Source organism: Petaurus breviceps, unplaced genomic scaffold (assembly GCF_028583685.1).
Source record: "Petaurus breviceps papuanus isolate PSGF00001 unplaced genomic scaffold, PetGlider_PUasm1.0 98, whole genome shotgun sequence".
NCBI lineage: Eukaryota > Metazoa > Chordata > Mammalia > Diprotodontia > Petauridae > Petaurus > Petaurus breviceps.
The window spans coordinates 64,364,099-64,387,849 of NW_027187460.1; the positions used below are offsets into that span (position 1 = coordinate 64,364,099).

Sequence of the window (23,751 nt, forward strand, 5' to 3'; positions counted from 1 at the left end):
TTGTTCAGAGTCACCTTTTACATGAATTGGGGGAGATGGGACCCAGAGCCTTGCGCAAACCCTGTTTCTACTCACCATCTTGCCCTTTTTTTCAAAGAGCGAAATAACTACGGGTTTCTGCGTTGTCAGTATTGAATTGATTGTGATAGAAGGCAGGGCAAAAACAGACATCCATTGAAGAAAAAGGAATCATATGATCATAGATTTAGAACTAGAGGAGATCTTAGAGATGATCTAGTCCTACCTGTCTTTTTATAGATGAGGAACTGAGGTATAGTGATTTGCCCAAGGTCACACAGGTTACAAAGCTAGGATTTGAACTAAGTCCTATGACTCCAGAGTAAGTGATATTTTCAATTTACTGCAGTTGAAGAGACTTCAGTTTAGGCTAGAAAAAGGTCAAGTCAGTGACGAATCAACAGGTACAGTGGATTTAAGCAAATAGAATTGAAAACCTGAGAAAAGACTTAATTAAGGTGGCAATGGGAAAGGAAGAGCCCACCTCTCCCGTATTATTTTAGCAAAGATCTGAAAAGGAAATCAGATTTAAAAGTGATCAAGAAGACATGAGAGAAACAACAGTAAACTCATTCATTCTAGAACTACACAAAGAGGTAGAAGGCTGTGGGCACTGGAAAATTGGTCTTGCTAGAGAAATCAGCCTGAGCACAGTTGGAAACAAGCTGGGAAGCTTGCTAGCTCTTTGAGGAGAGGCGTTCCAGAAGCACCTGAAACTTTCATTGTTCTACTTCAGGTGGGATAGGAAGCATGGTATACTTAGTTGGGGAAGTTTGTTAGGATTGTTCAGAAATGTCCAGTGCTCTGACTGTGGGTGGGGAAGCTAAGAGAACTCTGATTGGGACATCTCTGGAAACCAGAATTGCCATAGCATTCTGATCTGAGATGCTCCAGAGGGACCTGAAAATTGTAGTACCAGAAAAAAAAAAGAGTTCAAATAGTAAACAACCAACTAGGATTATATAAGACTTGGTAGTAACTTCTACTGAGTGAAAAAAAATCTTAGAATGTGATATACTTAAAGGCAGAAGAGAAGAGCTTACAACAAGAGTAGTTTACGTGGTAAGACTGAGTGTAATCTTACAGGGAAATAATAGTGGAATGGAAGACTTTCAGGTATCCCCAGTGAAAAGACTGGGGCTTGGTAGGAGCTTTGAAATGCAAACATGGCAGTCAGGAGAAATAAAGAAAATAAAGGAAATGGCTAAACAATGATAAAGCGCTCATATTTTAATGGGGAAGAAGAAACACATGTTCCTTAGAATTCTGATAATTTTCATGGATCATGGAGGGAGGTAAATAGGATAAAGAGGGAACCTAGAGGTAGTTTTGTTCTCTTTTGATGATCTTAAGAGAGGAAAGAAAAAGGAGGAGAAAAAAATATACTAGGGAAGAGTTGAGGAGAGGGTAGAACTTCCTATTTTTAATAATTGGATTGCAGAAGAAGAATATACAAACATAGAGAAAAGGGTGGGGGGAGCAGGAATCCCATGAAACAAAGTTATCTGAACTAATAAAAAGGAGGGTTGAAAATACAAACATGTGAACACACATGGAAATGCACAGATTCTGTATGTAACCCTGAACAACATTTTAGAGTAGTTAGATGGCATAGATCCCTGTGATTCCTGAATGTAAATAGAATTGAATATACATATTTCTCAACTGTATGTGACATCTTTATAAAAACTGACTGTTAGGTAGGGCATAAATCGGTTAAGAGAGGAGCATATTTGTATGAAAAACTCAGTTCTTAGCTCATCCTCAGTCATGGACTTCTCTATTCCCACAGCCAACCAGAAGGCTCCTTAACATCAGCTTCCTAGTCACTCTTGTCCAGAAGTAGGTTCACCAAACTTCTATATGTAGTTAGATGGGAAGCAGGTTGGTAAATATTTGCACATGAGATGAAATCTCAGCATCTTTTAAGGACTAGGCTCTCATTGGGCAGTCTCTCCATTACAAAGAGGAAAAAAAATTTGGATTTTTGAATTGCAAATAGATAGGTGTTAAAAACTTAACACTCAAACTAAAACATAAAAATCCCCAAACTAAATGTCTGCATCATTATATATAAATTACATTGCTGTCTTATTAATGTATTATAACAATGTCTCTCTCTATCATGACCCCTTCTCAAAGCAAGACCTCATTTATCTTTCCCTTTCATCTCAATTTGCAACTTGGATTAGGATGTGGGATTTTTCTAAGTAATAGATAGCTGACAGGGAGCAGGATTTATTATCTTCTGGATGGAATCATCATACTTCTTTCAGGAGGATGGTAGTCTAATGATCCTGATTTGTTCCTTTTTATAAAACCATATTGTTTTGCCTTTCCATTATGGCCTTCTGGCTATAGATAAGGAAGATGACAGACAATAAAGGGAAAAAAGAAAAATATAAATTCATTAAAAGCTGTACTATAAGTTGAAAAAAGTTTCATCATGGCCACCTTTTGTATTAGATAACAGGTGAGCAGAATATTTAAAAGTAATTTCATAGACTGATTAATAAGAGTTGATAAGACATGTACTTATTATTGTGCTTACATTTTAAAATAAGGCAAATTAACCATCTGGTGGAAAAATATAAAATGAAAATGGTGAAGAATAAGAGAATAGTGAGGGAAGAGGAAAGATTTAGGGATAATTTGCTTTTCCTATAATCTTCATGATTAAAAGAAAAAAAGGTTTTTATGAATAAAAATTTCTAATAAGAGTTTGTCTAACTTTAGACAAAAGATTAAAGCCCATTTTTATTTGTTTTCAGTTAACTGAAGATGAAATCGCAACTATTCTGAAATCCACTTTGAAAGGACTTGAATATTTGCACTTCATGAGAAAAATACATCGAGATATAAAGGCAGGAAATATTCTCCTCAACACAGAAGGGCATGCAAAATTAGCAGATTTTGGAGTGGCTGGGCAATTAACAGTAAGTATAAGAAGGACTTGGGAAAAATGAATGTTTACCACAGTTATTATCTTGTATGAGGGCATAATATCTGTAAAATGGTTGGGATAAGACATTTTATACTGCTATTATAACAATAACTCATATTTCTATAACTTTTTGAGGTGAGAAATGTAAGTATACTATCTCCCTTTCATGTTTGAAGAAACTGAGGCTCAGATTGATTAAATGACTAAATCTTGGTCAAGCCAATAGTTAGTATCATAGCTGAGATTTGAACCCAGCTTTCTGGTCCCCAAATCCAGCCTTCTTTTCACTATATCATCTACCCCTTGTTTCTTCTGAAAAGATAAAAGAAAGTTTTAGGAAGGACATGATAATTATTTTTTCAAATATTCAAAAGCTGCCATGTTAAAGAGTGATTAGACTTAATCAAGAAACCATGAGGCAGTTTTACTATTATATAGAAGGTATAAGGAGATAATATTCAACTTAATTAAAATAATTTTTTAATAATTAGAGTTCTTTCAAAATGGGATATACTGCTATCTGAAGTGTAATAAGTTTCTTGTCATTAGAAGCATTCAGAGAGAGGCTCTCCGGATCAGTTATTTTTTTTTTTAAGCAATTGGGGTTAAGTAACTTGCTCAAGGTTACATGGCCAGTTATTATTTCTGGGTGTGGTGCTGAGTATCTGAGCCCGGATTTGATCCAGGTCATCCCAACACTGGAGCCGGTGCTCTTACTCGCTGAGCCACCTGGCCGCCCCTAAGCAATTGGGGTTAAGTAACTTGCTCGAGGTTACACGGCCAGGTGTTTCTGGGTGGGTGCTAAGTGTCTGAGCCCGGGATTCAATCTCCAGGTCTTCTCAACACTGGAGCTGGTGCTCTTACTCTCTGTGCTACCTGGCCGCCCCTCCGGATCAGTTTTTGAGGCTCTTTTAAGACATGATTCATGAATTGGACAAGGGGTTAGATTAAATAATCTCAAAGTTCACTTACAACTTTCTTATTCATTATTCCTATTAATATAAGATTTTAAAATTCCTTACATTAAACATTTTGTTTTAAATAGATATAAAATATTGATATTTACAGGAGTGAGGAACTAAGGTTATGGTGACTTGTTGCAGTGTCTACAAGCCTTGGGCTTCACCAAGATTTACCACAACTTTATCTGAAACAAATGAGCACTAGGTTTAGGTTTTTTTTTTTTTTTGCTTTTTTGGAGGGGGGAAGGTAGGGCAATTGGGGTTAAGGGACTTACCCAAGGTCACACGGCTAGTTTTGTGTTAAGTGTCTGAAGCCAAATTTGAACTCAGGTCTTCCTGACTCCAGGGCTGGTACTCTATTCACTGTGCCACCTAGCTGCCCCTAAGTTTAATTTTTTAAGGAAAAAAACCCATAATCCTCATATTGCTACTGTCTTATTTGCTTTTCTTCTTCCTTCCTTCCTTCCTTCCTTCCTTCCTTCCTTCCTTCCTTCCTTCCTTCCTTCCTTCCTTCCTTCCTTCCTTCCTTCCTTCCTTCCTTCCTTCCTTCTTTCCTTCCTTCCTTCCTTCCTTCCTTCCTTTCTTTCTCTCTCTCTCTTTCTTTCTATGTTAGGTAGTAATCCACGGTTAGTGGATATTACATCATTATTTTGTCATTTGCATGCTTAAATTTTATAGAAAATAGACACATATGACTATCATTTTCATACCCTTTGTTAGTGTTATATTGTAATCATTTAGGGTTACAGTGTAGCTTAGCTTCTTCTACAACAATCATGCATGGAGAGGTGCTTTATTTCAGGATTTACTGTTTTAGGTTATCATTAGAAGATGTGGAAAGAACACTGGCTTTAGAGTCAGAATGTGGGGCTTGAATTTTGACTCTTCCTCTTATTTTTTGCTTGCTATTAGGCATGTGACTTAACTTCATTGGGTCTTGGTTTGTTTATCTGTAAATTGAAGGCTTGGAGATGATTTCAGAAGTTTCTTCTGCTGTAGTTGTAAAGATCAGTAGGATGAATGATTAACTTCAGGCATAAGTTATGGCATTTAAAGGAATATGCTTAGATACATATTATTATGTTATATTGTATAAATTCTAATAATTTTTATTTAATTCTCTTACAGGATACAATGGCAAAACGCAATACTGTTATTGGAACTCCATTTTGGATGGCTCCTGAGGTAATACAAGAAATTGGTTATAACTGTGTGGCAGACATCTGGTCCCTTGGTATCACATCTATAGAAATGGCCGAAGGAAAACCACCTTATGCTGATATACATCCCATGAGGGTAAGATAACTGCTTGCTTAGTAAAATGTTAATATTATATGTTATAGTTTTTTAATGTCTCTCCAAGTAGTTTCAGAGAAGAAGAAGGCATACATAACTCCTAATTAGAAGTCTTTTTAGAAAAAGTAGAAAATACTATAATGCTTTTTTATGGGATTAAGTAATACATTTCTCTGGCTATGTTCCTTCCCCTCTCATTTCCCCTCCAATATGAAGGATAGTCAAAGTTAATAGTTTAATACTTATCTCTCCTCTCCCAAGCCACATCAACCAAAATACTTTTTCCTCTTTACTTCTAAACTTCATGCAAGAGGGGCTTATCAGAGAATAACAGATATACAATTAAATCAAAATTTATAGCTTAGTAAGTGACTTTAAAGTTCTTAAGTCCAACTCACTAATTTTTTTTTTTAGAGATAAAGAAATACTCAACATAATATAGCTGCTGGGTGATGTTTTGGGGCCTAGAACCTCTGTCTCCTGAACTTTCAACCCAGTTTTCTTTCCACTATACCATGTGTCATGTCATGCCTTGATAGATGAATATAAAGATGGAAAAATTAGGGAGTCACAAGGATTCATTTTTGTGGCTTCAACTTCTTTAGTGTGTTTCCTATTTTAGTTTCTCTTGGTTTCTTAAATACTGAAAATGTATTATGGTAAATGCCAGTAAACAGAGGACAAAAAATACTGTGTGTTTGGGGATTTATTTCAGATTATAATATTTTGCCAACCCTTTTGTGGAGATTCTATAGCAGTAGTTTGGGTATGCAGTCTCTTTTTTCTTTCTTAAATCTGAAACTTGAAAGGAAAGGAAATTGTTACTGTAAATATGCTTTTATCAGTAACTTTCCAAAAACTTTTTTTCTTACTCTCTCCCTGTATTTTAGAAGTATTTGCACTTAGTCATTCACTTAGTTGTATGATTTTGAAAAAGTCTCAACCTTGTTTGGCCTCATTTTCCTCACTAAATTCAAGGGCTTAGACTAGATTCCTTTTGAGTTCTCTTTTACTTGTGAAACCTCCATTATAATTCCTTACTTTAAATTTTTTGAACAAGACAACATGCTTTTCTTGGGAAGAATTTTTAGGAGATCTAAATTCTAGTTAAACTATCTAATGTATCTAAATTGGGGTGACTATTTTCTAATCAGTGGCAGGAGTGGTAGTTGAGGTAATGACTCTTAGCAGATGAAAGGAAGTTATTTGTGAGTAGTGGGTCCAGGTCCTTGATGTGTTCTAATAGACACCTCCAAATAAAGTGACAGTTTGAAGTGGGTAAAAAAGAGGAGAAATTATGCAAGATATTTTTTAAAACCTATGATAATTAGGCTTATTTCTGTGACTACTGCTTATCAGGAAACAAGAATTGCTTTCTTTATTCCATAATAAAATTATGTAACCTGTTGTCAGAGATTAATTGTAGTTTATATGCCTTGTATTTTTAAGTATGATGAATGTTACTAAAGTACTAAAGCATAAGTGTTGAAATATTTCTTTCATGTATCTGGATATCTTAATTTATATTGAGAATATCCTTGTGAGCTTGTTGCCCTCTAGTGGCTCTAGTTGCTTTAAAAAAAAAGGACAGAAAATAGAAAGAAGAAAGTCTATGTGTTGGAGGGAGGGTGGCATTCGTTAGAGGGTTATAAGAGATAGGATGGATTAGAAGGAGCTGTATTGGAATAGAACAGATTAAAGGAATGAAAAAAGACAGAAATGCAGAAAAGAAAGAAATGACATGAATAGAATTGACTAAACAAGAAATGGTATTATGTGATGTTAAAATTCTCTCGTAAGTTATATTTCATTGACTATAGCCAAGAAAATGGCATAATACAAATCTTTCCAAGCCCTAAAGCAGATGTCCTTATTATAGTCTATTCATCATTTTACTAGGAATTTCATTTCTGTGAATTATTCAGAGCTAATTAAGAAGCTCCCCCCCCTCCCCCTTCCCTTGACTATCTAAGGGAGACTTATGGGGGAAAAAAAAGAACTCTCAGAAAATAAAACACTTCTTTATGTGGCATAATGATGAAATTGTAGGTGCAGATTCTATCTCCTCTCTTCCCCTCCCTTACAATTCAGTTATACTTGAAGTCTTTCCTGTCTGGCAATCCCTGCAAGATATTTTCAGAAACTCAGAATTGGAAAGCATTATAGAAGCTATCTAAGTCCAACATTTTTTTCTTGTAGGATGTGGGGAGAGGGAGACTAGACCTGTGACTTCATTGATGTAAGAAATTCCATGTTATTACTTGTAAGGAAACCCCATTTAGCATCCACATTTCTAGTTATCCCTTTTTACTTTGTCTGTAGCCTCGATAAACATTCACAAAGTCCTTTTGTCAGTAGTAGTTTTGATCACCAAATATTTAAGGATAGATCCCTGAACTAGTTTACTAGACTTCTTTCTAAGGTGACATTGACCTACAAATTATTACTCCCTGGGCCTGATCTTAAAATAATTCTGAATGTACATAACTGTTCTGACATCATTCTGACATCCAAAGGATAGCATGAGGAACTTTATCAAATATTTTGCTCAAATATATGTATGCTAATAATATAGCATTCCCATGACTTTACCTTTCTAGTTAACTCTGTCAAAAATTTAAGTAAAATTAATCTGGTAAGACCGGTGTTTATGGCTTTTGCCTTTCTGAGTGCTTATATATCTTTCCTTTAATAATAATATGTCCTAGAGCTTTTCTAGGAATCATTCAACAAGCAGGTATTAAGCACTTACTGTTTGCTATACACTGTACTAAGTAAAGTCAGGCTACCTGTCCTAATGTTTTTAGACTGTATTTCATTTCCCCATTTAAAAAATTGGAAGCATTTGCCTTTCTCCAGTCTTATATCATTTCCTCTGCTTCCATGATTTTTCATAATAAGGGCTCAGCAATCAACCTTGCTATTTCTCCCCTCCCCCCATTGTCTTAATATGTATTTCATTAAGTTATAGTAGTTTGAAGGGCAGCTAGATGCTTTTTTTACTGTCTTCTAATTTATTTAAATTTTGTTAATTATTTCCAGTCCAAAGAGCATTCTTTTAGAAGAAACAGAAACAAATATAATAATTCATTAGTCTTTCCTTCTTTCTGTCATCCATTAGTATTGTGTTACCCACCATTAGCTAGTAGTCTTACCTTTTGTTTTTGATGTTTTGTTTAATACCAACAACTAACACGTACTGCCACCTCATGGCCCCATTTTGGTTGTCTTTATCATTCATGGCCGTCCTTAACTTCTTCTAAATTTACTATTTGGGTCATTCTTATAAGACCATGCCATTCTTTTGAATTTATCCTTAGTTTACCTGCCTTATTTTGCTTTTATCCTCCATAGTTGTATTTACAATCTGAGTTCATTTTTTTTTTTGCAATTTCCTATAGAAACCATATCTGCATACTGTTTTTTCTTTCTCATTTTAATGACTCATGTTTTCCTCTTCAGAATATTAGCTTCAGGAGTGGCTAGGTAGCGCAGTGAATAGAGCACTGGCTCTGAAGTCAGAAGGACCTGAATTCAAATCCGACTTTGGATACTTAACACTTACTAGCTGTGTGACCTTGGGCAAGTCACTTAACCACTTAACCCCTATTGCCCTGCCTTCCCCCCTCCAAAAAAAAATAATATTACCCTAAGAAACTTCCCCATCTCCCTTTGGCCTATGTAAACTTAAAGGGCATTGGTTACTACTTATTCATTCCCCCAAACATCTGAAATTTTCTGTCCCCAAATCTAGATTGTACATTTCCTCTCCTTGTTCATGGATTCTAAAATATAGTGATCACTTGCCCCAAAGTTTCTGTCATTTTTATTCTATTTCAGTAAACACTTGCTGCTTCCTTAACCTTGTCAAGAATGAAAACTAGAATTTGAAAAGCAGTGATCCTGTCTGCATTACTGTGGTTATCATTGTTAATAAGTTGATAATTCTGACAATTATTTTCTCAAAAGTAGAATGCAAATTGATGAAGTGACTCTACACTTATCTCTTAATTATCCATCATAATGGAACACAGAGTAGCAAGCATAGAAAAAATGTACAGAATCATAGAATCTTTAGAAAGCTCATTTTCCTAAAGTGCAAGTCTGACAATGTAGAACTTGCCCACTTTCCGAACTTAGTAAACTCCAGTGGCTCCCTATTACCTTTAGGATCAAATATGATTTTCTCTTTGGTTTGAAGAATACTTTACAATCAGATTACGATTTACCCTTCCAGCCTTATTACATATTAGTCTCTTTCATACATACTGTGTTCTAGCCAAATTTGCTTTCTTAGTGTACCTCATTCATGGCACTCTATCTTCTGTCCCTCTTCGTTTATTTTCAGTAGCTGTCCTGCCTGTCAAGAGTATACTTCCTATAAGCCTCCACCTCCTAGATTTCCTGGTTTCCTTCAAGGCTTAGCTCATGGCTCACCTTCTACATGAAACTTTTCTTATTTCCTCATAGCTACTAGTATTTTCACTCCTTCTTTCCAAATTGTCTTATGTGAATTTTGAATATATACCTAAATATTTACATGTTGTGTCTGTTGGCTAGATTGTGAGCTTCTCCAGGACTTAGACTATTTCAACTTTTGCATTTATTTCCTTTGTACCCACTACAATGCCCAGCACACAGTAGGTGCTTAATAAAGATCAAACTAGGTGGCACAGAGGATAAAGCACAGGACCTGAAGTCAGGAAGACCTAGGTTCAAATCTAACTTCGTTCGTACTATAACTATGTGATCCAGGGTAAATCATTTAGCCTCCTTTTACCCTCAGTTTTCTAATCTGTGTAATGTGTATAATAATAGTACTTACCTCCCACGGTTGTTGTGAGGATCAAATGAGATAGTATTTGTAAAACACCTAGCACAGTGCTTGATATATAGTAAGTACTATATAAATGTTAGCTATTATTCAGTGCTGATTGGATCTATTTTTAACCCACATCTGAACAAGAATCTCCTCTACATCATGCTGGAAAAATGGCCATCTAGACTTCACTTGAAAAACTTCAGCTCAAGGGAACCTGTTACCTTGCCAAGGTAGCCTACCCATGCCACTTTGGGGAAGGTGTAATTGTTAGAAGTTTTTTCTTTTTCTCTGCAACTTATACTCATTACTGCAAGTTTTAATTTCTAAGGCCAAATGTAAATCTATTTCTTTTTCCACTTGATAGTGTTTCTGAATCTTGGAAAGGACTATTGTGCCCTTCTGTATCATCTTTTCTAATAACATTTTAAAAACCCCAGCACATTGTAGGAATTAATTTTTAAAATTTTCTTATTTTATTATGAACTTAACAAAAGTCAACAGACATGAACTTTTCCATATCCAAAGAACAAAAAAAGATTGCATATGAATGTTTGAACTTCTATTATGTGTAATTTTATGTTTTAAAGAATATATTACAATTAACCTGATAATAAAACAGCTGCCCTGCTTTTCTTCATTTTCTTTCTAAATTTATTTATGTTCTCTTTTATGTATTTTAAAAGTATTTCATTGACATTCTTTATATTCTCTTTCTTTGTTCTTATACCATTATCACTGCCCACCAACTCTTCTTTACTCGTATCAAAATTTCTCATGCCCAGATAGAAACCTTCCTAACAATAATTATAGTCAAACGGAACAAAATCAATACATTTATATCCTCTCTACCAGTAGTCCATCACCCCTCTACCTAGAGATGGTAAATAGGTTTCATGCTGTTTCCTGAAGTAATGATTGGTGATTACATTGATAAAAGTTCTTGTCTTTCAAAGTTATTTTCTTTTACATTATTTTAGTCGTTGGGTAAGTTCTCCTTGTTTTGCTTTCTTAACACTGCATCAGTTTATACAGGTTTTCCCAGCTTTCTCTGTATTTATTTCTTTTGTCATTTCTTATGATGTTATAAATATCCTGTTGCATTCATTTATTACAACTTGTTTCAACATTCCCCAATTTATGGGCTTCTGTATTGTTTCTAGTTCTTAGTCACAGCAAAAAGTATTGGTGTACATATTTTTGTACTTATGTGTTCATACCCTCGGTCTTTGATCTTGTTGGGTATGTGCCCTAATAGTAGTATTGCTGGACCCACCAATATACATAGTTTAGTGAATTAACTCCACATTACTTTCTAGAATATTTGGAACAATTCACAGCTCTAGCAACAGTATAAAAAGTTCCCTATTTTCCTAGAACTTCACTTACCCACTGACAATTACCGCCTTTTTTTTTTTTCTGTAATCTTTGCTAATCTCAAGGTTATGAGGTAGAAGCTCAGATATGGTTTCATTTATAATGAAAATGTCAACATTGATGTAATTCAGTTCTTTCATTAGCATGTCATCTTATTGATCCTTAGACAGGTTATCTCATAGATAGAATATTAAAAACTAAATTACTATTTAGTGGGTATCTAAAAATAGCATGATTCTTAGTAATTCTTTATACCCTTTACTCCCCCTCTGCCACTTTCTCTGGAGGAAGAGTTTGCACATAACTGAGAGTTGTTTTGGATTTTTCTTTGTTTCAAGGGGTTTCTGTGCCCAAGATTTCATCATCAAGTGGCTTCTCCGGTTTTTGATAGACTGGTTCTTTGAAGTATACATGTCTGTTGCAAGAACCACACCCACAGCCTTTTCCATCCTGGAGCTGCTCTAGAGCCTGTGTTTTGCTGGTATAGTCCTTTGATAATCCAGGAGGATCACTTTCACATCATGATAAAGTATCAGAGTAGGATTTTGGGAAGAAAAAGTTTCTAATTAAACCAGTTAAACAAGATGTTAATTTTGAGAAATGGGAAGAGACTTTTACTTTTATTCCCATTTCTAATTTTTTATTTTTTATGGAAAACCTGATATATAGTCTTATCGCTAACAATGTAAAACTTATTGGAAGATGTGATAAGGCAGTAAAAGCATTTCACGATTATCAAAATGAATGGTACCAACAATATATGTCCATAGAGATGGTCAGTTTCAAAACTTTAAAAATATTTGTTTAAAAATCTTCAAAAAAGTAAATGGAGCACTGACCTGGAGTCAGGAGGACCTGGGTTCAAATCTGGCCTCAGACTTAACACTTACTAGCTTTGTGACCTTGGGCAAGTCACTTCACCTCAATTGCCCTGCCTTCCCCCCTCCAAAAAGAAAAAAAAATCCTGAACAATTTTCAAAAAAGTAATATACCATCAAAAAATAATATACCATCACCATCACGTTTTAAATTTTTTTAATTTAAAGAAATTAATTCTGAAAAAATTTCTTCCAGAAATAGATTATAAAATTTCAGAAGAGCTTCAGGAGTTGCCTGCAACTCACAACTAACAAGAAAGCTGCTGTTTTAATAAGAGTGATAGTAAAGATACCTTATGTTGCTATAGATATCTGTACATTCATATACCAGATCCTCCCAATATTTTGTCAGGTTGGCAGGGTAGGTGGTATTATTCTTTGTTTTGTGAATGAGTTAAGTGTGATTATAAGAGAACTTAGAAATTGCTTATAGAAAAGAGCCTTGGTAATAAAAGGAGTTTTTCCAAGAAGCCCATAACTAGTTAGCAGTATAAAGGTGGGGAACCTGTGGCCTTGAGGCCACATGTGGCCTCATTTGGATTCAGTCAGAGGGCCACACTTGAGGACCAAGAGTGCCATATGTGGCCTTGAGGCCACAGGTTTCCCACCCCTGATAGTGTCATAAAGCCTTTTTATACAATGCTGGTCTAAACCTCAGAGCTTCTGAAAAACCTGACAGGGATCTGCACTGGGATTTGCAAGACAATTAACTCATGTAGGAATTTTGATGGAACTATTACATATTTTTGTTTCCTCTCTTATCTTCCAAATGATGGTTCTCAAAAAAGGCTTAGCTACTTTCAGAAGAAAGTTTAAAAGGAAGATGCCTGCTAGCAATATCTGTCATGTAATCTTAAGTAATTTGATATAAAGTTTGAGCTCATAAGGGCCTCAGAAGATGGAGTAGAATGAATTATTTAAGGGTGGATGGCAGGGAAGCCTCTTGATTGGAAAAGGACAATTCATGTGCTGCAGACACCTTGAACATAATTTTTTTTCCTTTTTCTGCATTTGATATAAGAAAAGCAAGTATTTTAATCAAGATGGGTGGAATGGAAAGAGATATTTGCCTATGCTTGGATAGTGATCTACATCATTGGAGAGAACATCCACATCAATAAGATCACAGTCCAGTTGAGTGTTTCAGTATTTTGAGTCTACCTTGGAACCATGGTAGAAACCATTACTAAAAAGATTAAATTTGGATTCTCTCTAGGGCTGCTAGTGGCTATTCCATAGGTTTGATATTGTCCTGCCCTTCATTCCTTTGTCTATTTTTTGACTGTCAGAATCTATAATTATTATTTGAATCTGGGTCCAGGCCTTGTATTTGCATACCTGACATCTCTAATGCTGCCTTTATTTTGATACTGATAAGTTGAAATTATTTTTGGAAATTCTTCATCTTTTCTACTTGCCTTTTCCAAAGATATACTCTTGTGTTCTTAGTGCTAAATTCTGACAGTTCTTGTTTCCTTGATTGAAAAAAGTGGCAGAAGGGAACAATGGGTGGTCAGCTACTAATGATGATTTTACCTTGTAAAATAAATGGTGAAATTTGGGAATCTTGATTTTCAGTGAGTTTCAATGAAATGAACTGACTAAAAAGTTAAAAGTAATTCAGTGCTAATAGTATATAGTATTTAGATAATGAATATAATTATTACTTATAACATCTACTAATGCTTACAACCCTGTCTTTTACCCTTCTAGTTAGCATAATGTTTACTTAAATAGAGGCATATAATTTCTTCTGTATTGCCTCAGAGTCTATTCTCTAATTTAGTGGTCAGAAAGAAGACCAACAAGCATCCTCAGTTTTGACCTCTGAGTAGTAGCTTCAGTCTGTTTGCTGGCAGATATCAGATATAATTTTAAATTCCTGTCGAGGAGATGTATGTCTTTAAAACAAGACACAGGGATTAACTGTTGATTGCAGTATTTTTTTTTACTACCCATGATGCCAAAATTAGAAATCTAAATTAAATATTTAATTTCAGAAGAAAACATTTTTGTAGGTAGTATCTGTGATTTCAAGAATTATAACATCAAAAGATTTTAACATTTTTGAGAAAGATACACTACCTTTGGACTTTAAAAATTAATACTGGGCATAAATATTTAAAAAATGAAAAAAGACAAGACAGACCAAGTTTTTTCTTCACTGAAAAAATAGTTTAATTTGTGCAGCTGTTCTGAAAGACCATATTGATTAGAGATTAATTACCTTTGATTGTGTTGACTTAGTTTTCTATATAATTTTTTTCAACATCAATGGAATCATCTTCATTACATCTGGGATCATTTAAATAGTATAATTATATATAGTTGTACTAGGTAATTAAAGGTAAGGGATAAATTATCAGAAATGACTTTATAAGCATTGCAGTAACTGCTTATAAACCAAAGGTCACAGTTTTAATTTGAAGGCTTGTGAATCTTTTTAATTCTTGTAATCAAATGAATGATATCAAAGGAAAAAGTAATTTAACATAACAATTCTGGATTACACTGAACATATGTTCTTGTTACTAAGTTGCGTTATGGTCTGTAAGGACTTGTATGTAGTTAGTAAATTTTTGTACATTTGATACCTACAGTTTTTCTTAATTTTTATTAGTGAGTTGTTACAGTGGTTAACAAGAAATACACAGATTTAAGTTGCAATAGTTTTCCCAGTGTTATATGATCTAACTTCACAAGGTTCTTGGACATATGTAGATGCTTTTCTATTTTGTTTTAGTTATGACATACAATTGATATAGGCAAGCATGAAAGCTTGGGCAAATTTTCATTGCTTTTTCTGGATCTTGCTCAGGTTCTGTGGTATTTATGTAAAGCACAATTTTGTTACTTGGGAATGCATGTTGAAATTATCATGTGCACTGTTTTGCTGTAGGCCGGTTGGCACTGCCACAAAGGTAATAGGCTGCCAGTAGGCCATTTCCTTGTCGGCTGCATTTACAATTTAATAGAAATATTACATGACTTTTTAAACAAGTGTTTTGGCAGGGAGGAAATGGCAGATTCCATACAAACAAGCATAGCTTCCTGTCCTTCACCGCACTCCAGCTACTCACAGGATTGTGCTCAGTTTCAGTTTCAGGAGGTTAAGAGGGTGGAATGGGAAAGGCAGGTTGAAACTTGAATGGCATCGACATTTCTTATAAAATACTTAGAAGTTCTTAACCACTAAGTTTTAGTCCTATATAGCTGTAGTGAATGATATTTTACCTACTCCTGTAGTGGGTGAACTTGATTTGATACAAATAATGCATCATTTTAGTAACGTCTGCCTTTGCTTGATTGAAAACATTCATGTCCACCAGGTAAACTCAGGAAGGCTTATGATACTGTTTTATACAGGAATATGATATTCAGTGTTATCATACCTTTTTGTCTTTCCTCCCATTTGATGAAGACATCTTATTTGAGCAAGATCATTTTTCCTCAGAGAGGATTGTCCACTCTTTTTCAGCTGAGATATAGTGCCTCCAAAATGAACCACATTCAGGTTAAAGAATTCATGGGAAAGAAATTTGGTAAGTTTTATTAGCAGTAACAGAAAGCATTCAAGGTATCTATTGCATTACTATGGCAAACTGTTTGAGACATGAGATATGAAACACTAAACTTGAACTATTACTTCAGTTCACTTTGGGGCACTTATCCAACCTTCTTTGAACTACTCTTGTTGTAATTAATCTTATATAGTCCTAAAATTTTTTTAATTGTCTCTCTGTAGTCTTCACTTGTCTTAGGAGCTTTTAGGTATTATCTACAGAAAAATTGGGCCTATAATTAAAGAAACTTTTTAGGCTGTATTTTGCCTAGGTTAAATTCACCAGTACGTATCTGAACTTACTCTTTATCAAGGAAAGAAGATGTTTTATGGTTAGATCTTAACCTTTTTTTCTTATTATCTCTGATGTCTTAGCTCACTTACCTGGAATCTGCACTGAGTTATCCTCTTGTGATGTGGCAGAGACTGGCATGGGGTGTGTTCTTGCAGCTAACACAGCAATGACTTTTGTTATTTTCCATGTTATAGTTTGTTGGTAATGGACATATGGACATCATATGTTCCACAAAGTACTGTATGAAGCCAATTTGAACTGTTTCCATTTGCCTCAAGTCCAATCATGATATTTATTTTTCCATGGCACTTACCCAGATTATCCATACCTCCTGCTCTACTTGTGTCACTGCCACCAGTGTCTGCACTTCTGATTGCCCCTTCTTTTTTTCACATATCTTATAATTGGCTTCCCCCCTTAGCTATATATAAAGATACATGTTATATTATGTATATATGTAAATTGATGTTTATAAAGTGCTGTTAGATTTTTAGATAGCAGGCACTCATGTACATAGTAGTATTTTATATCTTTAGTATGTTTTTATTTGCATATAAGGAAAGTTATTCCATTTTACTGACTGAAGGCAAGGATTCATGTGGAAATTACTTTTGTCAGTGTTAGAAAAATGACAGTGTAGTTTTAGACATAATTACTTGGAGGGTGTCATTTTTCAGCATGATTGGTCAAAGTTTTCTCTACAAACTGAAAGTAAGGCTAAAATTATTTTCTTTTTTCATATTATTTTACTTTGTATGTTGTACATCCTGTATGTAGAAGGATAATTTCATGTTTATCTTACAGTAGTACATGTTATAGATAGTAGGTAGCATGTAGCACTATATATGGCCTGAATAACTAATAGATTTTTAGTAAATAATAATTCATGTTTCTTTTGAGAATAACAGCTGTTAAATAAATATTTCAAAGTTCTTCAGAATGTTAATAAATTAAACTTCTTTTGGAAGGAATTTTGGAAAGTAGAACATAATAAACTTGATTTCCTCCTTCAGGCTAAGTTTTTAAAATATATTTATTTAGGTTATCAATTTTGTTGGTACATGATTGGTTACTAAGAATTTATTTCCTTTTCATTTATCATGAATTTTTCTTTTTCATTTTAGATAGATATTAGTGACTTGGTTTCTTCTCTCAAAAGATCAGTTTAGGGGGTGGCCAGGTAGCACAGTGAGTAAGAGCACCGGCTTCAGTGTCTGGATGACCTGGGGATTGAATCTGGGCTCAGACACTTAGCACCCACCCAGAAACATGTAACCCGAGCAAGTTACTTAACCCCAATTGCTTTATATATATATATATATATATATATAAAATCAGTTTAGCTATCTATTTTATTAGTTTAAAAAACTCCCACTTTTATTTACTAGTTCAATTTGGGTTTTTTTTGCTTTTCAATTTTGTTAATCTCTTCTTTGAATTTTAGAATTTCGTTTTGTATTTAGTGAGATATTTGGTTTGTTACTTTAAACACTTAAGAGTTTCATGCCAGTTTTACTGATCTATTCTTTTGTTTGTTGAAGACTGTTTTTTTTTTTTTTTAGTGCTATGAATTTTCCCCATGTATCCTTTGGTATACTTTGGCTGCATACCCAAAGTTGTAGCATGTTGTCTCATTGTTTTCTTTTCTTGTCTATTGTTTTTATGATTTGTTCGTTGAACCACCAGTTTTATAGGATTAATTTATTTAGTCTCCATTGAAGTTTGAATGTTTTTAATAAAGTCTCTTTATTTCTTGTAATTTTTTATTGTAATATGGTTGGTAAAGGGTGTGTTTAATATTTTATTTTCCCGGATTATGAATTTTAATGCTGTAACATATGATCAATTTTTGTAAAGGTGCAAAGATAAATAAATTATATTTTGCTCTCTATTCCTATTAACTAATCACCAGTTAACTAATCTCTTAGCTTACTTTTCTAAAGTTCTATTCAGATCCCTAACCCTTAATAGAAAACTTTGTTGTTTAATTTTTGGTTAGATTTATTTAGGTCTGAAAGGGGTACATTGAAGTTTTCAGGTGTTATAATTTTGAAATAGTTTGTCCATTTTTCCCTGTAATTCCATGAAATTTTTTCTTAAGTATTTCCATCCAGGGAGGGATATTAAATACTGATATTGTTTCACTGTTGATGGTACATTTAAGGATAATCCATTCTCCCTATTTATCTCTTTTAATCAAAAGTTTTTGTTTTGTTTTTTAACTGTTGCCTTGTCTAAGAACATGACTTCTATACCTGTTTTTTTGAATAACATATTTTTCCTTAGCCACTTATTTTAACTGTAAGTTTTTATGTTTGAAATGTGTTTCTAGCAAAAAAAATGTTGTTGGATTCTGTTTTCTAATCCATTCTGTTCTCTTTTTTTGTTTCTGTGAGATTTCATTTTTGACCTGTTTATGATTATGACGATTAATTTTGTATTTCTCTCTATCATATCCTCTTATGTATTTTAATTTTTTGTGTTTTGATTTTAGTAATAAAAGTAAAGTGAAAAAATATACTTTAATCTGGACTCAGAATTTTCTCTCTCTGGAAATTGATAGCATTTTTCATCATGAGTCCTTTAGAATTGTTGGGGATTGTTTTATTATAGATCAGAGTAGCTAAGTCTTTCACAATTGATTATTGTTGAAATGTTGCTGTTAATTTTATAATGTTCTCTTTGTTCTATTTGCTTCAGTTCATACATAGCCTGAATAACTAATAGATTTTTAGTAAATATTAATTGATGTTTCTTTTAAAATAACATTTGTTAAATAATTATTTCAAAGTGCTTTATAAATATTAATACATTAAACTTCTTTTGGTAGGAATTTTGGAAAATAGAACATAATAAACTTGATTTTCTCCTTCAGATTACGTTTTTAAAGGATTTATTTAGGTTATCAATTTTGTTGGCATATGATTGGTTATTAAGAATTTATTTTATTTCCTCTTCATTTGTTATGAATTTTTCCTTTTCATTTTAGATATTAGTAACTTGGTTTCTTCTCTCAAAAAAATCAGATTAGTTATCTGTTTTACTAGTTAAAAAACCTCCCATTTTTATTAGTTCAGTTTAGTTTTTTTTACCTTTCAATTATGTTAATCTCTTCTTTGATTTTTAAAATTTCTTTTTGTTTTTAGTATCATCCCTATTCATAATTTCTTATAGCACAGTAGTATTCCATCCCAATCATATATATGAACTTGTTTAGGCATTTCCCTATTGATGTACATCCTTTCGATTTCTAATTCTTTGCCACCACAAAAAAAGAGCTGCTATAAATATTTTTGCATATATGAGTCTTTTCCCATCTTCTTTGGTCTCTTTACAATACAGATCTAGTAGGAGTATGGCAGGGTTGAAGGTTTTATAGTTTTATAGCCCTTTGCTGTTTGAGGTTCAGACATTTTCAGTCATGTCCAACTCTTCCTAACCCCATTTGGGGTTTCCTTTTTTTTTTCCCCAAAATTTTAATTTAGACTCAAACACCAGAACATAGAGACTAGAAAAAAGAAACAGAAACATATCATAAACTTAAATATTGGAACTTAAATACAAAGTTAGAAAGAAATAAAAGCATGTCATGTGCATAGCAGAACATAAGAGAGGATTCAAAATATGTAATAATAAGTTTTCATTTCAAGAAAGCCTATATAATAAATAATTCTCATTGTGTTGAGAATTATCCATCTTTGGTTCCTTGTGAGTTTTCTTTTGTTCTCTGCTGTGTACTTTTAAAATTTTGTTCTTTTTTTCCTGTCTCCCCAATCCTCCCCCAAGGCCACAATAAGATGTTTCTCTATAGCTAGGAATATATACATACCCCCCCCCCAGGCTACAATAAAGTTTAAATATGTTTATCCATAGCTATAGATAATATGCATACATATATACATACATATATAGACATATACATTCCTAAACCTATTCTACTCCTGATCTTTGTTTTTATGTATTTACATATCTCCTGTTTCCTATCCCTTCTGCCTTCTCTAATTTACTTTTACACACCACCTTGCCTTCCTATGACTTGCCTACTCCTCTCCAAGAATCCCTCCCCTATACTCCCATCCCCATAAATCTAAACACCCTTCTATACATACCCTATTTACCTGTTCTCTCACTCCCCCCTAAAGATCTCTCCCATGTCCTCTCCCCCCTCCCTATGCTCCTACCATTTTATTTCTTCTGAATTTAGAAGACTTCCGTACTCTTTTACAAACACACACACACACACACACACACACACACACACACACATATTGTTCCCTCTTCCACCCATTCCTGATGAAAATAGGTTACCAGAACTACCAGTCCTCCTCCCCCATCTAATTCCTATGTATCAGTTCTTCCTCTTGTACCTCAATTATGTAAAACAATTACTCTTTTTAAGCTGTTCCTACATGGTTTTCCTTTTAAAATTCGTATCATGTCCAGGTTTTCCCCAGTCTTTCTTATGAACTACCCAATTATTAATAAGAATCTTAGACATAAATTTTATATTTTACGTATAAAAAAGGTAAATAGTGTGTCCTTATGGATCCCTTATAATCATATATGCCTTATATTTATATTGGTTCTTTTATGTTGAATTGCCTATTAAGTTAAGGGTTTTTTTTTAACAAAGTCTTAAAAATCTGAGAGTTTATCAAATGTCCATTTTTTTTTGTTCAAGATAATAGTTAACTTTGCAGGCTATGATATTTTTGGCTGGAGCCCCAATTCTTTTGCTCTTTGATATGTTGTGTTCTAAGACCTGTGGTCCTTTAATATTTCTGTTGTTAGGTCTTGTGTAATTCTAATTGTGACACCATCATATTTAAATTGTTTTTTTCTTGACATTTGGGGTTTTCTTGGCAAAGATACAGGAGTGGTTTGCCATTTCCGTCTTCAGCTCATTTTATAGACGAGGAAACTGAGACAACCAGGGTTTAGTGACTTGCTCGGGTTCACACAGCTAATAAGTATCTGAGGCTAAATTTGAACTTAGGAAGATGAGTCTTCCTGACTCCATGCCTGGCCCTCTATCCACTTTCTCATCTATCTGCCCTTTGGACGTCATTCCATATTGTTCTCCAGAATGGTGGAACCAGTTCACTACTCCACCAACAATACATTAATGTACTTGTATTAGTGTACCACATCCCTCCCAACATTTGCTATTTTCCTTTTCTGTCATTTTAGCCAATTTATATGAGGTAATATTTCAGAGTTGTATTAATTTGCATTTCTGATTATTTTTTTCTGGAATTTATATACTTATTTTTAGTTTTCAATACTCATTTCCACAAGATTTTGAGTTCCCAGATTTCTCTGATTATTAATGATTCAGAGCTTTTTTATGTGACTATTTTTATGACTATTTATATGACATTTTATATGACTATTGGTAACTTTTAATTTCTTTTGAAAATTGCCTGCTCATATCCTTTGACCATTTATCAATTGGGGACTGACTTTTTACATATTTGACTCATTTTGCTCTACATTTGAGAAATGAAACCTTTATCAGAGATACTTTTATACCTTCTTTCTCCCCCTCCCCCCACCCGCCCTAGTTTTTTGCTTTCCTTCTAGTTTTGGCCATGTTGGTTTTGTTTGTGCCAAAGCTCTTACTTTCATATAATCAAAATTATCCATTTTGTCTTCTATAATCCTCTCTATCTCTTGTTTGGTCATAAACCCTTCCCTTATTGATAGACCTGACAGGTAGTTTTACCCCATGCTTCCCTAGTTTGTCCATGACATTATTATTTGTGTCTTAATTATGAATCCATTTTGACTTTATTGGTATACAGTGTAAGATATTGACATGTACCTCATTTTTGTCAGTCAAGACTTTCTAGTTTTCCCAGCAGTTTTTGTTGAATAGTGAGGTCTTGCTGCAAAAGCTTGGATATTTATGTTATGAAACGTCAGATTACTGTGGTCATTTACTAATGTGTATTGTGTAAGTAATTTATTCCACTGATCTCTACCACTGTGTTTTTTTTAGCAAGTACCATATTGTTTTGATGATTACCACTTTGTAGTATGGTTTGCATTCTGGTATTGCCAGGCTACTTTTCTTCAGTTTTTCTTTTTCATTCATATTCTTGACCTTTTGTTCTTCTAGATCAAAATTTTTTTTTTAGCTCTCTAAAATAATTATTTGGAAATTTGGTCGGTATGGCACTGAATAAGTAAATTAGCTTGCTTCATTTTTTTCCAGGTACTCTGATAGCTTTTATGGCCAAGTCATTCACAACCTTTAACACCCACTACCCTTGGAGCCTCTGTGTGTAATTGTTAAATTACTTTCTTCTTTTTGGTTTTCCTTTTGGACGTTTCTTAATCATTAATTTTTTTTAATCTTGTACATAGTCTTCTTCTGTTTACTCATAACTCTAGAAGTTTCCCTTCCCTTTTCTGCTATTTGATGGGCTGGTTAGGCCTTAATTGTGCCTAATCCTGACTTCTTGGGACCCTGACACTGTTTTTTTTTTTCTTCTTTTTCCTTCTCTGGCATGTCTGAGCAGAGACCTAGAAGGCTTCAGAGTCCTTGGTCAGATCTGCTGTTGCCTGTTCCTATTTGGGGAGCACCTGTGGTCTTCTGCCACTCCTTAGAGCTTCTCTGGATGCAGTTGTGGTCTTCTATACTTTTATGGCTTTCCCCTATCAGGAGCTGCTGTGGTCTTCCTTCCCCCAGGAAATTCCTTGATTGGAGGAATGCCACAGTCTTCTTGTTCACTTGAGCTTATTCTGGCTTTACTGACATGAACTATTTTTTTAAATTAAATTTTATGTTTATTTTTAGTTTATACCATTCATTTCCACAAGATTTTGAGTTACATATTTTCTCCCCATCTTTCCCCTACCCACCACCCTAAAACAGCAATCCCACTGTATATCCCCCCCCCCAATCTGCTCTTTCCTATATCCTCCCCCATAACCCCTCTGCCTTTCTAGTAGGGCAAGATAGATCTCTATGCCTCAGTGCCTGTGTATCTTATTTCCCAGTTGCATATTATACACACACACACATTTATTTATTTATATATATGTACACACACACACACACACACACACACACATATATATATATATATATATAATTTGAAACATTTGATTTTAAAACTTTGAATTCTACATTCTGGCCCTTCCCCCCTTGTCACTCACAATTACTGGGAAGACAGCAATTCAATATAGGTTGTTCATGTGTACCCCTCAGACAGGTTGCTTGGTCCCCCTATGATCTTCAGGCCAGGAACTCTGAAGCTGTCACGTGGCAGCGGCCGTGCCTCAGCTACTTTTCCCTTTGGGGGCAAGCACTCTCGGACCCCCTGTTCCCAAAGTCCACACTTACCTTTTACTTTGCCTTTGGCATTTATGGGTTGATAATTCTGGAATCTGCCGTAGCTGCTGGTGATCCACTCTCTGGAATTCCCTCCAGCCGTGGCTGGTGGGGGCTGCTCTGAGGCTAAAACCATTAGCTCACTTGGGGCTGGCCTCTGCTCCCAGAGGGCTGAGATAGACCCTTCCTGTCTGCCTGCTGGACTGCCTTCAGTGGAAGATTTGTTTCTCTCTCTCACTTTATGGGTTCTTTAGCTCTAAA

General features: G+C 34.3%; 1 protein-coding gene and 1 long non-coding RNA gene across 7 annotated transcripts in view; one reads left to right on the top strand and one right to left on the bottom strand.

Moving 5' to 3' along the window:
- The window catches only part of LOC138155727 (uncharacterized), a 75,915-nt gene extending 52,835 nt beyond the window's left edge, over positions 1-23,080 (bottom strand). For both annotated transcript variants that reach the window (XR_011166943.1, XR_011166942.1), the window contains exon 1: positions 16,241-23,080. This is a non-coding gene — a long non-coding RNA (uncharacterized lncRNA). The remainder of the gene's footprint in view (positions 1-16,240) is intronic.
- STK3 (serine/threonine kinase 3) overlaps positions 1-23,751 on the top strand; it is a 468,999-nt gene that overhangs the window by 131,782 nt on the left and 313,466 nt on the right. For all 5 annotated transcript variants that reach the window (XM_069080955.1, XM_069080960.1, XM_069080958.1 and 2 more), the window contains exons 5-6: positions 2,790-2,954; positions 5,053-5,220. In XM_069080955.1, the coding sequence (XP_068937056.1) occupies positions 2,790-2,954; positions 5,053-5,220 (333 nt within the window). The remainder of the gene's footprint in view (positions 1-2,789; positions 2,955-5,052; positions 5,221-23,751) is intronic.